The following is an 18,602-nucleotide window of genomic DNA, read 5'->3' as shown; positions in this document are numbered from 1 at the left end:
AATAGAAAAGTAAGGAGAGGAAAACCAAAATGTTCGTCAATATTACAGTATCAAAAAGATAAAATAGTGCTTGAAGACCCCAAGTACATCTTGTCTGAATGAGAGAAAGGCAAGAGGCATCCATCCGTAAAATCCCATGAGCTTCATGACATATCAGCAAATGATTATTGGTGATGAGACATGCCGCGAGAGAACTTCCCCTAAAGCAAAGGATTTTGTACAGGAGCAAACACAAAATATGGGAAATAATGGAGATGAAGGGAAAGAGATGATTAAAATGTGGGAGGAAGTGGGGAATGAAAATGTGAAAGTGATACGAAGGGGGAAAAGAGATCAGATAATGGGAAATACAGACAAATATGATAAATTATTTAAATTAGAAAAGAGGATAGACAAAAGAGTGGGAAAGAAAAGAATTAAGAAACTAAAGTTTTAAAAGCAGTAACAAAATAGCAAGCTGATATTTTTTGAGGGAATGAATACATATGGCACACATTTTATTCTACTGCCTCAAAAGGTGCATGGAAATGATGCTCAGTAATTAGCCATTTGTGACAACTTCATAATTTCTCAGGATTACCCGTGGAAGAAAAGAAAGAACAGAAAGTTTTCAATATGCACACTACCATCTGTTTAAGGGCTGTATCCATGGCAACTAGAAACCAAGACAAAAATCGGTCACCATGTAACCACACTCCCCTGAGAAACTAGCAACGTAACATAATTTTTTCAGTTTCTAACAACATATTCAGACATAGTACCACTGAACATTTAAGGGCTAAAATGAGGTGCATCAAGTAATGAAGTTGGTGGTTTATGTTAAAATTCTACCACACACTCAACCTACTCCTCAAAGTTATGGGTATCTGACAATCCAGCACTCGCACAGACAACTCCGTGCTTCAGGTTCCTCCAGACCAGAATATTTCAGCTAGAGGAAGACTGGGAAAGGTAAAGCTCAAAGAGTTGCCAGCAAAGAAATTCTAGTTGTTGTTTTGGGGTTGTTTTTTTTTTTTTGTAGAAAGCATCCAAAGTGAATTCTGCTTTGGCTAAAAGAGCTCAGTGAATAGCAGGGGAAAAAAAAAAAGAGAAAATTATTTACACCCCAGTATCTTGGAGGTACAGTATAAACAACTTATTTTTTTCCCCAGTTTCCCTATTTTGTTTTGGGTTTATTTGGTTTGGGTTTTTTTTTTTCCTTTTTTTCTTCTTTTTATGTTGGCTTGTGCAACTTGTCAGGCTCACATTTTTCAAAATTTCTTGCAAAGACCTGAGGAATAAGCTTAGGACAAAAGCGCCTATTTAAGAAGGGGACCCCCTTATGGTCAGAACAGAGTTTGCCACATTGCGTGGACAATGGAGCACCATTAAAACGACCTATCATGTTCTTGTGTTCTCCATAATGTTACCAATATACAGGGAAACTGCATTGTCTCTTTTCTCAAACAGATGAACTGAAGAGTAAAGGAGCAGGAAGAATAAGAGAGCACTTCTTAAGGGGCAGTTAAACAAAATTGTTTCGCTATGGCATACAACAGAGGAAAGTTAAAGTTCACTTCCCTCGCTAAACAAAATGGAAAGTAGGAGAGAAAATGTTAATTTAACGCACCTACGGCACATTACCTACGGACTGCGTATTGGGACTCAAGAAATCTGCACAATATTCTCCTAGAATATAATTCAAAGCCATATTTGATGACTGATATATACTTTGCAGCTTTTATTATTTTCAGTTTCACAAACAAACCCAACCCTAAGATCTGCATTCTTTATCAGCTTCACTCCCACACATAATATCATCATCTAAATCCCATCTGTAATGTGATCTGTTCAACTCTACTGTCTTCAAATTATACCTTTCCAAGCCTCTACAGGCAAAAGAACTAACCAAGTACAGCAACCCAGAAAATGTTTTTCAATTTTTTTTTAATACTATTTTGAGATTGAAATTAGCCTGCTTTTCATTTTTAGTATTACATCTCAACATTTGTGAATTACGCTTTTTATGGTTTAGTTGATAGTCAGTAAATTCTGTAATTAAAAAAAGGGCTGGTCAAAACCTTTCATGACACAACTTTTCTGAAGCGCCTCTCTGAAACTTTCACACACTGATCGCCTTCTGATCACTGGTTTCACAGATTAGCACTATCGGTTAACTAAATGCTGCGCTCAAGTTAAAGGCCAAACATGGAGGTAACTTGAAAGTATTTCAGCAACTTGTAAAGGGAAGCATCTTGCTGATGTTCAAACAATGTTAATTTATTTTACTTAAACCCCTCCACCTTTTTGGAGAACTCTATTTGAAGTCAAACATGAAACAACATTTTTCCACTTTCATTGTTCATAGCCTAAGGAAAGGAGAAGACGAGAAGAAAATGTTATTAACTCTTCTTTTATCATTTACCATTCTGAACTTATTTACCACTTCTTGCAATTAAAGACAGATTATAAAGATAGTCCTTCGTAACTGGAAATAGCTTCTTCCTCCTATCTGAAGAAACCTGGCTGCACTCTTCCCAGCAGCTTGTAGCCCAACAGACACTTTCAATTCATTTTCTATTACAACGGCAACGTTCAAGAATTGAGTAATTTCTAGTTCAGTTCTTACGCTGAAACTGATTAATGTTCTAATGGGAACAGAGAAAAGCAGATTAGGATCTTTCCATCTGAGGAACAATTTCATCAGATTGAAATGTTAATAAATCAAGGAAAACAGAATTATGTTATCAGGGACTGGAAATAGCGATTCATACTCTAGTTGTTGGCCAAACCTTTATGCCATCACACCTCTAATTCTGGCAACATATTAATGGCAACATAGCTATATCTACTTGCACTACATTACCTTGAACACAATGAGAACTTGTGTATCAGTACAGAGCTGTGTTTCAGGCAGAGGAAACTCAGCAAAGACCTCAAATGTGATTAAATTATGAGCAATATATATTCACATAGAGCAATGCAAGGCCTACCTATGTTGTCCACTAGGTTTGACAGAGTAGTAACACATACAACCAAGATACAGGAAAAAGTGAATTCAGACACCGTCTGCCTTGTTTTACCGCCCTACAATGCAAAGTACGCAAGTATCTGCATTTGCTGGTTTGACTAAAACAGAGAAAATAAAAAGTCTCTTCTATTCTATCCAATAAAGAAATAAACCAAGAGCATTAAACACAGCAAACAGAAAGTCCCTGTAATTGACGTCAGGACAACAGTGTATGGAAGACTGATGGAGAAGAATAAAGAAATCCACTATTTTTAAGAAGCAAGAATCACAAAAGATACATGAACCAATAAACCGTATTTTTCCCACAACTTAATATAATCCTTACAGAATGTATATCAATACCTGCTGCTGCCTTTGCCGCCTCATTTGGGCAACCTGAGACATCATGATTTGGCGATCCAGTAACTCCATTCTCTGCTGCCTCTGGATATCAACTGTTGCTCCCATTCCCACTCGAACTTCATTTGTTGGTTCCGCAGATGAGAAGATTGGTTCAAGAGTCCAAGAAAATACCTTTGCTACCCAGCTGGGTACACAAAGAATTTGATGAACTTTTAATATACTGCTATTGTAGCAAATCCCAGAAACCTAAAACCAAAAATTAAATGTTAAAAAAACAACCAAACAAAAAAATACACCAAATTTAATTTGTATTTAGCTGTAGATAGCAGTTCGTATTTCTGTCTTTTAAAGCACCTTTTATTGTTTACCCAGGGTTCTCAGTTAAGAACCAGAGAAAGAATAGGGGATTTCTTTACCTCCAACTTCCCTACAACTATAGACTATTACTTTCTAAAATCTCTGTACTGCATTGCCTGTGTGACTCAGAGAGCTGCTTGGGGGTTTTTGTTTGTTTCAGAATTTGAGTCCAAATCAAGTGATGCTTTCTCAGGTCAAAATTCAAACAAATTTTTCATTTCTAGTAAAGGAACTGGTCAGAGTATGCTGCATGCTGACCTGAGAAGATTAAGGCTGCCCCTGAGGATGCTGAAGTATTGTAAACACTCCTTAAAAAAACAACACCCTTAAGGCTTCTGCCCCCACCACCCAAGTCTCATCTTCTAGTAAAAACAAAAGCAAATCAGCTGATCCAAAGTTAAATCTAAGAGTGTGCACAGACTTAGTCCAAAAGAATCCCATCTACCTTCTAGGAGAAAAAAAAAAAAGAAAAGTTCAAAACCCAGTTCACTAAAAACTGTGATACTGAAAAAAGCCAATTTTTGTGACACCATTCTGCCACCCATAAGAAAAATACCGATTCCCAGCATTCACACTTGTGCTTGCCTTGGGGCTTGATTTCATTTCAGATTCAGGAGAAGCAACAAAAATCCATTTGCCCCATAAATGATCTACAGTCATCACTCAGCCCGTTATGAAGCCCTAGCACTTGAGCCCAAAGTGGTCCAGCAGGAAGGACAAAGTTCTTGCACTAACTCGGAGTCTGCATTCTGCTTTATGCCACATTTCAGTATTTGTGACAATTTATTTTCTGTTATGCCACAAAATTTACACTATTATAACACAGTGAAATGAACAGGAAGAGATATGAAGCAAAAAAAAAAATATCTGCAAACATACCCAAACAATGCAATTATGCTAGAAGCGAAGTATAAACTCCACATCTGGGCTACTGATTTGGGGATATTTATTTTTTCTCACTGACATTTGTATAAACATACCAAATGCACTGCTGCATATACAAAGGGAGATAGTATAGGAAAATGCAACATTCTTTGGGACGGGGATATTTTTCAGATTATTTACAAGTTTATTGTTAATTATCCAGTGAGATAATGAGACTTTTCACAAAAATACATTCTGCTTTGGGAAACACTGATTTTCATTTTATTCTGCTTTCATTTTATGACTGTGTCAGGGTTGGATGTAACACAAAACACAGGCTACCATTGTAAAATGACACAGAATGGTTTTAAACTACACTTAACCCCTTCAATCTTTTCATGCTATGAGGAAGGATGTAAACGGGATGGGATAAGAGGAAGGCCATAATCTCCGGCCTTCCAGAGATAATAGTGAAGGCTGCCTTTAACGAAAATTTTCTGTATTCAAAGAAAGGTCCTGACTGGACTCCAGGAATCACAAGGCACAGTAACAGAAGCTTCTTCATGAACTCGGAAATTCTTTCCTCAGCTCTAGTGAAACTTCCAGATGACTGTAAGCCCACAACCAAAACCTGCGCACATCAACTGGAAACTAATATACAACTGTAATTGCCAAAGAAGTGGAGGAAAATTTGTATCACTTCTGCAATTCATCTACTTTTCGTATGTAGTACTTGTATCCACCCAGCAAGAAGGTTCCTCAGAAGCTAACCACCTACCTGGTCCTAAGAGAGTCATGTAGATAGGCTCCTCATGCAAGAAAACCTAGATTGTAGGGCTACCAGGAAGGTGACTTTTTTGGGGAGCAAGAATTACTGAACCAGGTTGCAAATACCACATATACATTTAATCTGATGATTTCTTAGATGCAAAATGCACAGGCAGCACCAGAACCTATAGATTATGTTCCTTCCTCCCACCTCATATCGTTAGCTATGGAGTCAGGCCCCCTCTTTCGTCCCAGGGATTCTGCATTCCTGGTTGCGCAGGTGTAACCAGGCAGGGAAAGTGCTCCCGCTCAAAAGACTTTGTCCAACACCACACCAGCATTCCCTCACTTCTTCCAAATGTCCCTCCCAGCTAATGATCTCTTCTTACTCTTATCACCTACAGTCCTTTGATAAGGTCTAATGTTTTCAGGGCACCCTAAATCTTGAACAGGTTCAAAAAGTCACAAGAACAAAACAAAGCAAGTGGTTATAGGAAAATCTACATTTCCCTGAATGCATGACAAATCTTGACACGTGTCTGAACACATTAACCACAAACAGAATCATTCTCTTATCAACACAAGATAGAAAATATAGCAAAGAGATAGCAGCAGCACGTCTTCAGTGTCAGTACTTTGTTACTTGTTTGTCTCAGAAGGGAAAGTGTACTGCAAGCACCAACTAGCAGCTGCATCAGTTAAAGCATTATCATTATTTTTCTAAGTACAGATGGCTAGTCATAGAACCATAGAATCATTTAGGTTGGAAAAGACCCTTAACACCACCAAGTCCAACTGTTAACCTAACACTGCCAAGTGCACCACTAAACATGTCCCTAAGCACCACGTCTACATGTCTTTTAAATATCTCCAGAGATGGCAACTCAATCACTTCCCTGGGCAGCCTGTTCCAACATACGACAACCCTTTCTGTGAAGAAATTCTTCCTAACGTCCAACCTAAACTTCTCCTGGTGCAACTTGAGGCCATTTCCTCCTGTCGTTTGTGAAAAGAGAATGACACCTACCTTGTTACAACCTCCTTTCAGGTAGTTGTAGAGAGCAAGTCATTACAGGGCATTTAATCAGAAGAAAAGGCTTTATAAGGTTAAAAGTTTATGGACACTTAAAATGGAGAATGGCAGCACTGAGTGTGTCACTCATCCACATGACTCCCATCTGTCTTCCTGGCTTTACCGAGCTCACTGGAGTAGCACGCCTGGTCTATAGCCAATGCACCAGTTGAAGTAGGCTGTCTTCTCTTTCCTTGCTGCTTCTCAACAGCAGACTAGTGTCTTGGCCCCTCCTTGTCCTGCCTTAGAGAGAAACTCATTGCACAACCAAATGTGTGGACTTCTGTGTGGACCTCACAGAGTAGGAAGTGGAGAAGTCAGACAATATAAAGTTCGCAGTGAAATCTAAAATAAAAAGCGTCTGGTGAAGGAACAAGACAAGACCGCATGGAACGAGCAGAAGAGATGCATATCTTCTACATATAGTTGCCAAGAAACTAACTGTGGACCAGTAATTGTTCAGAGCAATTGTGTGAGAATGCAATTCTTCACAAGTATAAACAGATGGAAGGAAAGACTCAGCGGTGAAGAGCACCAAGTGTACACTGGCAATCCACCTTGTTACCTCCACATCTGTTAGGATTTCAGTGCCACTCCCCTTTCTCTCTCCCTTGATTTACTACTCCAATTATAAAGCTATTAGATGGAAGTATACGAAACTTTAAATGCTCTGCTCAGTTTTAACAACTTTTCAAGAAGTTTCATCTAGTGAGGAAGAGATCCCTATTTGTATATTTCCAATAAACCCAGAATGGAGACCTTTGTAGTTAAAATAGGTCTTGTGATTCAGTCTGGTTTAGTGTCATACATTTATCTTAATGTCAAGTATTTCCAAAGAACTTCCTCTTCAGCCGGTTCATATGCAAACTTGACATATACAATTCAAAAAACCCCAAGCTTTGCCAAAGTATAAAGTAACTTTTTACACTGATTTTGTTAGAGACACATAGGGGATTTCTAGTGTTTAAGAAACTAAAGCAACTTTGTTCAATGAAGATAAGATGATCCCATTATATCCCAACTTCAGCACTGTACATCACGTTAAAGGGCTACCTCCCCCAAACAGATAAGCCTCCAGAGTATTTCAGGCTCTAATAAAGTCACCGTAGAAAGATGTTGCAGTTAAGTTCATGTTGTTAGAATGGAGAATTTAATTGGCTGGCAACAAAAAATACATCTTAGTTGTTTTCTGTTAGTCACACCATCACAACCTACAACCTCATCCATCATATCATATGAGGCATAATGCTAAGCAGAGGAAATTAATTATGCTGAAAATTGTCTGCAGAAGAAAAGTGTGCTTACATTTTTTCAGTTTCTTAACAACATGTCTTACTACATGGTCCTCTTCCTGCCCCTGTATAAAGCCCAAGTTCCTCTCCCCTTCCCTGATGTCCCTCTGAAGTTGTACACTTTTTTAAAAAAGGAAGTAGCTGTAGTTTCTCTTTTACATTAGGAAAACCAAACATGGAAGCTCTCCAATATTTCACATGACAGACACATATGCTCCACTACTAACTGAGATATTTAAAATCACTGTACTTTATTAACTCTAAGAAAGGAAATCAAACTGAAAAAACAGTACAGACTGGTGTAGAAAATTATGTTTATGAAATGAAAATTTGGTTTATGAAGGGCAAGTCCTGTTTAACAAACCTGATCTTCTATGACAGGGTGACCCACTTGTTGGATGAGGGAAAGGCTGTGGATGTCATCTACCTCGACTTTAGTAAGGCATTTGACATTGTTTCCCCACAGCGTTCTCCTAGAGAAATTGACTGCTCATGGCTTGGATGGGCGTAAGCTTTGCTGGGTGAAAGACTAGTTGGATGGCTGAGTCCAGAGAGTTTGGTCAATGGAGTTAAATCCAGTCAGCGGCTGGTCATGAGTGGTGTCCCCCAGGGCTCAGAAAGGGGCCACTCCTGTTTAACATTTTATCAAGGACTGGGGATGGAGTGCACCCTTAGTAAGTTTGCAGATGACACCAAGCTGGGTGGAAGTGTTGATCTGCTTGAGGGTAGGGAATCCCTACAGAGGGATCTAGATAGGCTGGATCCCTGGGCCAAGGCCAATTCCATGAGTTACAACAAGGCCAAGTGCCGGGTCCTGCACTTCGGCCACAACAAACCCCAGCAGCACTACAGGCCTGGGGAGGAGTGGCTGGAGAGCTGCCAGGCAGAGAGGGACCTGGGAGTGTTGACTGACAGCCGACTGAATATGAGCCAGCAGTGTGCTCAGGTGGCCGAGAAGGCCAACAGCATCCTGGCCTCTATCAGGAATAGTGTTGTCAGCAGGAGCAGGGAGGTGATCATTCCCCTGTACTCGGCTTTGGTGAGGCCGCACTTTGAGTACTGTGTCCAGTTTTGGGCGCCTCTCTCCAAGAAGGACGTTGAGGTGCTGGAGAGGGTACGGAGGTGGGCTACCAAGCTAGTAAAGGATTTGGAGCATGTCTCATATGAGGATGACTGAGGGATCTGGGGCTGTTTAGCCTGGAGAAGAAAGGCTGAGGGGAGACCTTTTTGCTCTCTACAACTACCTGAAAGGAGGTTGTAGTGAGGTGGTAGCCAGTCTCTTCTCCCTAGTAATAAGTGATAGAACAAGGGGAAATGGCCTTAAGCTGCACCAGGGGAGGTTTAGGCTGGATATTAGGAAGAATTTCTTTACTGAAAGGGCTGTCAGGCATTGGAACAGCCTGCCCAGGGAGGGGGTGGAGTCACCATCCCTGGAGGTGTTTAAGAGACGGGTAGATGTTGTACTTAGGGACATGGTTTAGTGGTGTTGGTAGAGGTAGGACAAAGGTTGGACTCGATGATCTTGAAGGTCTCTTCCAACCAAAACTGTTCTATGATTCTATGTTGAAAATTATTTTGCCTAATGGTTAGAACTTGACAGCAAATACTCAATTACTTTGTTCTGAATAATTTAAATGTATTAATCATATGTATTCAAGACTTTTTCTATTTTCAGACATCAACAAATTGAAAACAAATAGCAGTATTCTTAAGGTGAACTGACAGTTTTATACCTATTTTACCTGCCTTATGCTTTGTATGGTCTAAATTCTATACAAGTAGAATCAAAACAAGGGGTTAAAGTTTGTGTCAAGATTCTGTATTTACTTTGATTAGAGAAACACATTTATCAAACCAAGAGGGATTGTGTGAAAATCAGTCAACAAATACAACCACTACACGTGTCCTTTCAACTTGTCATTATAGCCTGCAATGTAATTGTAAGACAACAGATTATTTTGTTTGGGTTTTCTTTGCGGAAACAGTTATTAAGAGTGTAAACAGCCTTCTGCAATAGTTAGCTTGACAGAAAAAACCACATAATAATCATAATCATAATAATAATAATAATAAACCAATTCTCTTCAGCTCCCTTCCCAGTTGACTGGGCTTATAAATTTCCCAGATACCTTGAATTTTTTTTCTTCAGAGTCCATCAATGCTATCTTCACTGGTCAGGTGCAGTCACTATCAGATCTCAATCATTCTTTCTGTATGTGCAAGCATGACTGCACTGCCATTTCAGCACAGTACACCTATTCTTAACTTGTACTTATAACCTAAGGATAGATTCCCTCAGGTCTCTGCTACAGTTCTGCAGCTGATTGTCATCATATAGTTAATCAAACCTCTTTACAAAAAAGATCATGATTGGATTTAGCTGCCCCAACGTAGACATCTGTAATTTACAAGCCTACTTATGAGCTGGTTGTTTAAAGTTGGTTTCATAGTCAACAGAGAGAAACGGGCACTGTTAAGATGTGACTCACCCTATGGCAGATGTCTCCAAAGTACACGCGCAGCTGAATTACTCTCATGGATGCCCTCTCTAAACAACTGAACACTGAAGCCATGATGGTGCACATGTACAGGCTAGAAAAGCTTGATAGAAGCAATCTACCTCTTACTGAACCAGCTGGCACAGCTGACCAAGTAAAGCAGACTTTGGGCACACAAACTCTTCGTCAGATCTGAGAGAGAAACTGAAAACTTTGAATACAAACTGAAAACTACAGGATCTCAAAAGCTGTGAATATAAAGAGAAAGCATCTTACGACACATTTATTACCTTCTGTTCTCCTTTCCCACTAACTTCTCCTTCTTCCAGAATTGCAAATATCTGCATCTCCCTCCTCCACAAACAATTACGACCTCACTTCCACACTAACATCCCCTGTAAGGCAGATGAATCAACCACTTTTCTTCTCAGATGCTTTAACTGATGCAGGAGTAAGTGTTGTCAGCTTAGGCCAGGTGCAACCTTTTTATGTGCTTGCGACCCTTTTCACTTCCAGCACCCCAACACGGAGTACAAGACTTAGCAGTGACCATGGGTGCTACAGGAGCAAGTATAAGCAAGAGCCTTTCTGCATACCATTCCTTGGTATGAACTATAAACATGAAGAGTTACCACTACTAGATGCAGTCACTGTCTGGAAAAACATGCTGTTGATTTCAGAAAGTGCAGTTACTCAGAAGAGACTTAACTGACAAGTAAAATCACTGAACATAATTAGTTCCATTTTGGCTCAAACCAGGACAACATTCTGCATCTTTACAAACTTTCCTGAAAAAGAGCTGGAGTCATCCATATAATCCAAAAAAGACCCTGTAGTACTGGTGCTTTCATTTTGAACATCAGGTCTTGAAATTTTATCCTTGTCAATTTTTTTTTTTTTCACATCTTTTACACAGTAAAACCTTTTGTTGCAGTTTTTAGAACATAATCCTCGATAATGTGCAACATGATCTAGCTGTAGTATAAAGACCGCTATAGCACTTTGTTACAGGGGTAGGTGTGTATACAGGACCTTTGCTGACAGGCAAAACAGGACCTAGTGTGGTGCTCAAGCCTGAGCTAGAAAACCCAGCTCATGAAGTAGGCAGAGCAAGCACAGCTCTAATAGAGCAGCCCAATACATCTTCAGAGTGGTGTTTAATGGGATTTCTTGATGGTGTGGTCAATGACAATGACTAATCAGCTGAAAATGACGTTTTGGCCCACTGCACCAATGGCCCATATGCTCAGCCTTAGCTGAACAGCCAGTGGCAGTTACAGCTCCAACCAGGCACACTTATTTCAAATACAAAGGTTCAAACACCAGTTGCAATTAAAGAAAAGACACCAGCAGGTAACCTTCAAATAACCTGCATTCTTGGATTTATTCAAATTTTAGTTTTAGTTATTTCTTCTAAAAATTATGTTTCTTGCTACTGAGAATGATAAAAATTCATCCCCCTGTGATCACTCAATGTTTTCACAAAACTAAAGACTTAAACAAATAAGTAAAAATAATCAATGAGAAAGCCACAATAAACTTATAAAACTATCTGAAGTTTAAAAGACACTGTTAGGGATATCCCCCTTTTGAGTGAATTTTTCAAGTTAGAAATGCACTGTGAAGTAGTCTGTTACCAGGCGTTTGTGTGAAAACAAGCTCAAGACAAAAAAATAGCAATAAGACATTTTTGAAGTGCTACTAATGTTATTGAGTGCACTAGATTTTACTTTACACAGTAACAGTATTCAAAACAGTAACACATAATTTAATTATTTCTTAATATTGTTTTATTTAAATTTCATACTTCTAGTAAGTTTTGCCTTCACTATAGCTTTTCACAATTCCAAATTTAAAAAAATGAATTAAAAATGTTATTTCAGTTTTTGCAAACAATTTTATCTACCTTGAACTCCAATGCAAATAATGCATTGAAAAAACAATTAATGCATAGCTTTCTTGTATTTTTTAAAATTATCCAAACTCAGTCCTATTAGACTGACTCTATTCTGTGTCACCAAAGCACTACCACAAGGCATTTAACTAGAATTACCTGAATCACCATTTATAATTACACAATTACAAAGAAATCAAGGAATATCATATTTTGACATTGACTAAAGATCTACATAAAGACTAAATGTAGATGACTGGAGGATGTCCAGACTAACTGTAGGACGAAGAAGGACGCATGGCAGGACATGAATGTGGAGGTAACTGCATACTACATTATCAGGCTCTGATCAAAGATTCTCTTCAAGAAAGTCAGCACATATTTAATACTAGTTGTAGGTATGTAGAAGGGATGATATTTTAAATGAGAGTACTGCACTGTAAGTTAATACAAATGCTTCTGTATTCCCTTCAAAACATTTTTTAAAACAACAGAAAGAATTCAGTAAGGAATGTTCAAAATCAATTAAGAAAGTTGTGGAAGAGGAAGAATAATAACAAGAAAATAAATTATTCTTGGGTCTGATCAGATAGGAACTATATGATGTTTTTAAAGACAAGAACTAAAAAAGTGAAAGTCTGGTTTAAGTATTTTGCTCCCCAGCCCAATCACACCTTATCCTATAAATGCTGATCCTAAAGGACAGGAATTCACTACAGAAAAACACCTCAGCTGAATGAATAACAAACAGAAAGGGTGAATAAAGTTCTTAACAAACAAAACTCAAAACAATCAAAAGTATGCTTGGGAGCATTTAACAACAGATATCTGTAGTCTATATAAAACCAAGTTCGCAACTTCAAAATTATGAATAAGAACCAAAGCACTCAAAAATCAGAACTGAAATTAAAACCAAGCACTCAACACTGTCTGAACTTTCTATCTTATCCTTACGCCTTTAAAGTACATGCTCTAAATTACCAATTCTCTCCAGTTTTCCAATATCTATGGTATGTAAGAAGCACAACTTTCGTACAACCCGAGAAAAGTAAATCACAGTGTAGCACAGAAATAAAGCACAAGGCTGTTGCATTTGGCTTAGCGAAATCTGCAAAGTAAACAGGGTTTTAGAAATGTCACCATTTGTAAGGTTAAGACAATCTCAATTTCCTAAGGTTTGAGCTCAACTCTACACAAATTCAAGGCAGCTCAAGACCTGGGGCATTCCAAATTTTGAACTTTATGCAATGCAGGTCACCTTGCAAACAAATAAACAAATGACACTAGATAAGAAGAAAGAGGCTACAATACTAAAATCACAGAAAGGGCCTGAAAAATACCTTTCCCCTATGAAACATAGCCCTAGCGACACGGTTAGCAGAAATCCCGGCGTGTGATCTGTATGATGACGACATTACACTAATGAGTGGAGGGAACTACGTGTCCCAGCGGGAATATTTCATCTGCTGGTACCAATCTGAGCTTACTTCTTGAAGCAGGTATGCTCTAGCTATGATTGAGTAAGTCTTGACATGCCCTTCAAATTTGAATCTGGCAAGAGTATAGCAATGAGAAATGCAAGCTGAGAACCCAACAGATTTTAAAGGAGGGGGGAAGAAGGGAGAGAAGATGGGTTTATATGTATGCATCCAATAAAACATTCAAGCAGATAACATTTTCTAAGGTGTTTTGCCTGTTTTAAAGAAAAAAATAGTAAGGAAACTTTCTGGCCCTCACTAAACTAAGTGATACGCATTATATGGAAGCATTTCTGCAAACAACTATTAAAAGAATTTCTGGCTTAAAGTGAAATGGAAGTAGGTTGTATGACTTTCATGATACATCTGCAACCCTAATATGAAGTTTCCTAATTTTATGACATAAAAAACCCCTATCATAAGAAACAAACCTGGACTGTATGTACCAAGTATGGTATATACCTGGCAAAACTAAATTAGTCTCATAAATTATAGTAAGAATAACATTACAGATTACTGATTACATCAGATCTGTGGATTTGTTTATAGTCTACTTCTTAAATTCTCCCTTTTTTGTAAATAAACTTCACGTATTTAAACAGCATGTTTTACACAACATACCAGTAACTGAAATTACCAGGCCCATACTGACATACTAAAAGAATGATAACTGAGAGGTACTCCAGTTTCATCTGCAGAGTGAAGAAGCTGCCTTTAAGAGTGTATTCCTATGTTGATTCAAAATTACAGATCTAGGAAGATATACCTTATGGCAAAGACAGACACAGTAGACCATTTGTATCCCAATAACAAAACATGTGCTGTAATCTCCTTAACTGAGAACAATGCTGTGTCAAACTACACATTGCCTAAAATTCCCTAATCACCAGGCACATCACATCAATGCCTACCTGCATACATGGACTCATACACACATACAAACACATTTCTGTAATGTGTGCCCCTCAAAACCACTGAAAACAAGAACTCAAAGCAGTACAATTCCCAGTTGCTCTACACTCTGCCTGGAATTCACAGGGAAGTCTAACAGCATTAGCAAGGATGAACACAAAAATCAATCTCAGCACCACATCTTGTACCTGGAGAGTCAGAACCCCTTTAGTGTAAGAGTGTTCATTACATGTTAAAATATAAATTACAAGAATTTAAACAAACCTAAACCAGGAACATGGTGAAGAGAAAATGGAAACTGACAATTCAGAAATTGTGCCGGCACCATCCATTTTAATACTCCACATAAACAGAAGTGCAACAAAAGCGAAATTGCAGAGCAGCATCATATACAGTTATACGAGTATCTAAGTGATCTTTAGAGCTAAAAATAAAGACAGTGAAGTGTCAAACAGGCAATGAACTAGTGACTAAATATCACACCTAGCTGATTTGGTGTTCATGCATTTACTCAGCCTTTTTGGTACAAATACACAAAAATTTGATTTAACAAAGATACAGGACGTTAGAAAATGTCAAGAGTAGTAAGAATTACAAAAATACATAGGTTGCCAGAATGACTTAACATTGATTTGACAACCTACGTATTTCTGTAATTGTACGTATATGTATGTTATCAACTATCTACACTTGTACTACTAAGAGGTGCCTTTATAGTGTTTCATATCCCTCTTCAGATTATTTAATATACTCTGAAAATTTGCTCCTTTATCAAGTTTTCACAAAAGATTCCAAATTATTATTTCTAACAGCAGAGAAAAAGAGATTTCTTATTCACAGAAGTGACAGCTATGCTGTGCAAAAAATGGCTGAAATTTTTAACATGGACTTCTTTCCAAATTGTAGCACTTACGACGAAATGGTAGAGTGCAGCTTTCTGCTTGCTGCAGAAAAAACCGAGACTGAAAACACATCATCACTGATGATTTAATTCATGCTGACTGAAGCAATACGAAAACTTCAAATAGTTTTTTTAAGCCTTCCTGTGACAGAGAGAGCTCAATTTATTTCTATGGACTTATACCTATGTAAAACATAGTCAACCTGCAATTAAAAAAAAAGGACATTTATGAAAAAGAATCCTAAGGAAGTTGCATTATACAGCTGAATAAAACTGTACATTAAATGGGTATTAAAATAAGAACTGCATAATACATCATAAAAAAAAAAAATATGAGCCATTCTTTATAAGTCTGTATAACCAAGTATACATACAGTTCCTGCCACCAGGAAAGAGGGAGTTAAAATGCCTTTCCTTTTCTTCCCTTTCCTTTCCTTCCCTCTGTAATGAACACCTGTCCAAAAGGAAGGGCTATTAAAAGAGCCAGAAGAGTAACAGGAAGGGTAGTGTGTTTGGAGGAAGCCACAGATCCTTAGGCGGGCACAGAGGCTTGGGCTGATCTCCAGGAGAGAGACATTCTGGTTTGTTAGTTGCACTGTTTTCATCTATAGTTATGGTCAGGCCAAATTGCTGAGCCAACTTCACTACTTACTGCTCCGTCACTCCTGTTAGTTACCTGCGAGCTCACAGAATATTTTGGAACAGCCAATGCAAACGGTAAGAGACCAAACCGCTGAGTTACAGCAGCAACATGTGAAGTATCCACAGGCGTTTCACTCTGAGCTCACCACAAATTCAAACTGGTAGGTTCTAAATAACAAGGGCATAATTTAAGTTCTTAAGATTGCGTCAACTTAATAATGAGCTTCTTTGGAAGAAGTGGCACTTTCACTGTTTGGAAAGCAGAATTATTTTGGGCCAAGAAATCAGAATCTGAGCTCTTAATTTCTAAGTTTATAAAATTTTAAAAGAAGCTTATCAGTATCTAAAAATCTGGAAGATTTAGTACAATCTGTTTTAGCACAAAGTGCCTTAATACTAAGAATAGAGTCAGAAAGGAAGAAGACAGACCACACCGACTTTAACTGGCTGGTGTGAAGAAAGTGATTTCGCACCCTTGCTGCTGCTAGCATTGTGAGAAACAGCTATACCACATATGTCCTAGGAGAACAGCAAAACACGAAAAATCCTCAGAGCAAAGTTGTTAAAAGCTCCTTTTTTGAATAAAAGCATGAGGCTTGCTGAAAACGGAAAAAAACCAAAACAAAACAAAACCCAAACCAATAGGGGAAATATTTCTACCATTTCCTCAGTAGCCCAATTTACAGTTGTGGATCTAAAGCTATATGGCAGCAAAATTAATTTTAGGGAGAGCAGTAGCACCCTGTAAATACTAACCAGCTCTTTCATTGTCTGTCAGTTTATTACCAGCCAGGCAGTGCTTTATACCTTTGGAAGTTAAAGTTCTACTTACTGCCACAAATACAAATGTCACTCAGTAATTTCTGTTCTTTTTGAGTCCAAATATACTGCACTGATTGTACACGTAACAGCAACACATGATTTTTAAAACAGTAAGACTTACCAATCCACTTAAGGCTAAAATCCAGATGTAGGAACCAGAGGTTAAGAGCTAGAAGACAAGAGCAGTGATTTAAAATTTTAATTTTACAACGCTGTCATTATCTGAACTACTATGTTGTATTATTATACAGGCTATGTACTTATCTTAACAATGGGAGAAGTCAGACATTTATCTCTGTGAAAATTCAGTTTAACATTAAAAAAAGATGTATTCCAGAAGTAGCAGAGGTGGAAAAAACACAGGGAGATCCAACTATTGTTCTCCTTCTACAGAACAATACATTTTATTTTCATATAGCATACTAAGTATAACAGGATGTCAGTTATAGGCTGCACAGAAAAACAAGTCTGAAAGATAGACTGAAGCAAAGGAAATGACTCAGCAGCAACAGGAGAAGAGTTCCAAGCGGGGCAGGCAGTGCAAGTGAAACTCTAAGACATGCGATCATGGAGAGACTAAGCATGAACATGAAAATTAAAGAAATAAAGTTTTCACCAGTGGCATATTTGTTGACATGAAATCACAAAAATAGGTTGGGAGTGAATTTTTTTTTTAATCCTGATAAGCCAACAGCCCATCATTTCTAGTAAAGTATGTGATTAATCACCTGGTGAAGATTATTACCAACAGAAAAAATGGGCTGAAAATTAGACTGATACTGGTTACTAAAATAGTTCTGCACGATGCTGACTGAATCATGAGAACACCTTCCCTCTAGATTTCTGACTATGGAAAGAGTGACTTGAGATAAGGGCAGAGTTTACAAATGAGGAGAAGGCAAATGATTTTTCTCTCAGCCTCTGTGTGACAGCAGCAACCGTTCTGTACACAGCAGGGAAAGATCCGGCGATTTCTAACGGCAATGATCTGTATCAGATGTGGTGTGTGTATGAAAGCAAAAGGCAAAGGACACAATGCAAAATTGCTCAGACAATACCACGGCTTTCCCAAAGTCCAGAAAAATAGTGGTATTGATGGGTTCACAAGAGGAAACGAGATTTCTGCAAGATCAAGAAAATAAGGTGCTGGAGGAGAAACTGAAGGAATCCAAAGGCTGAACAGCAAAAGGGATGAATGAGATGTTCATGTGGAGCATTAGTAAATATTCTGAAACTGAACATTCATTCTAAAATACTCTGCCACACTCATACAACTATGGTGCTTTCCATTGCTAGTGCTAGAGCTATTTTTGAGTCCTTGTAATATATAAAAATGAGTATAATTTCTCATAAGTTTGCACATCTCCTGTTTCACAATTCAGGTTCTGACATGAGCGTCCATTCATTTCTAGGCTGCTGGGGTTTTTTGTTGTTGTTGTTTTTCTGAACAACCTCTACCTTTCTGCACCAAGTACCTGTATTTTTTCTCTCATATTTAACATAATACTACATGATATTGCTCTGCTCTACACTATTTTAAATTACCTGTCACATAGTAATGCTTGATATACAAATAATATTGATTTACATAAAAGTGGAATTCAGCCAAAACTTTGATTATTTACCAACAGTCTTACCATAGAAAAATACTGTATTCTATAGCTTTGTTTGAACTCTAACAGACAAGGGAAAACCAAACAAAATCAAGAATATAAGCAAATTATAAAGGTAAAAGATACATATGCCTTAA

General features: G+C 38.1%; 1 protein-coding gene across 1 annotated transcript in view; it reads right to left on the bottom strand.

Annotated features, from left to right (window-relative positions):
* The window catches only part of UBAC2 (UBA domain containing 2), a 90,594-nt gene that overhangs the window by 15,930 nt on the left and 56,062 nt on the right, over positions 1-18,602 (bottom strand). The window contains exons 5-6 of the mRNA XM_086481547.1: positions 16,974-17,021; positions 3,353-3,598 (exon numbers count right to left, since the gene is read on the bottom strand). Of these exons, the coding sequence (XP_086337673.1) occupies positions 3,353-3,598; positions 16,974-17,021 (294 nt within the window). The remainder of the gene's footprint in view (positions 1-3,352; positions 3,599-16,973; positions 17,022-18,602) is intronic.

This window comes from Leptosomus discolor, chromosome 1, assembly GCF_034619465.1.
Source record: "Leptosomus discolor isolate bLepDis1 chromosome 1, bLepDis1.hap2, whole genome shotgun sequence".
NCBI lineage: Eukaryota > Metazoa > Chordata > Aves > Leptosomiformes > Leptosomidae > Leptosomus > Leptosomus discolor.
The sequence above is the reverse complement of the archived record's forward strand: the minus strand, read 5'-3'. Positions and strand labels throughout refer to the sequence as shown.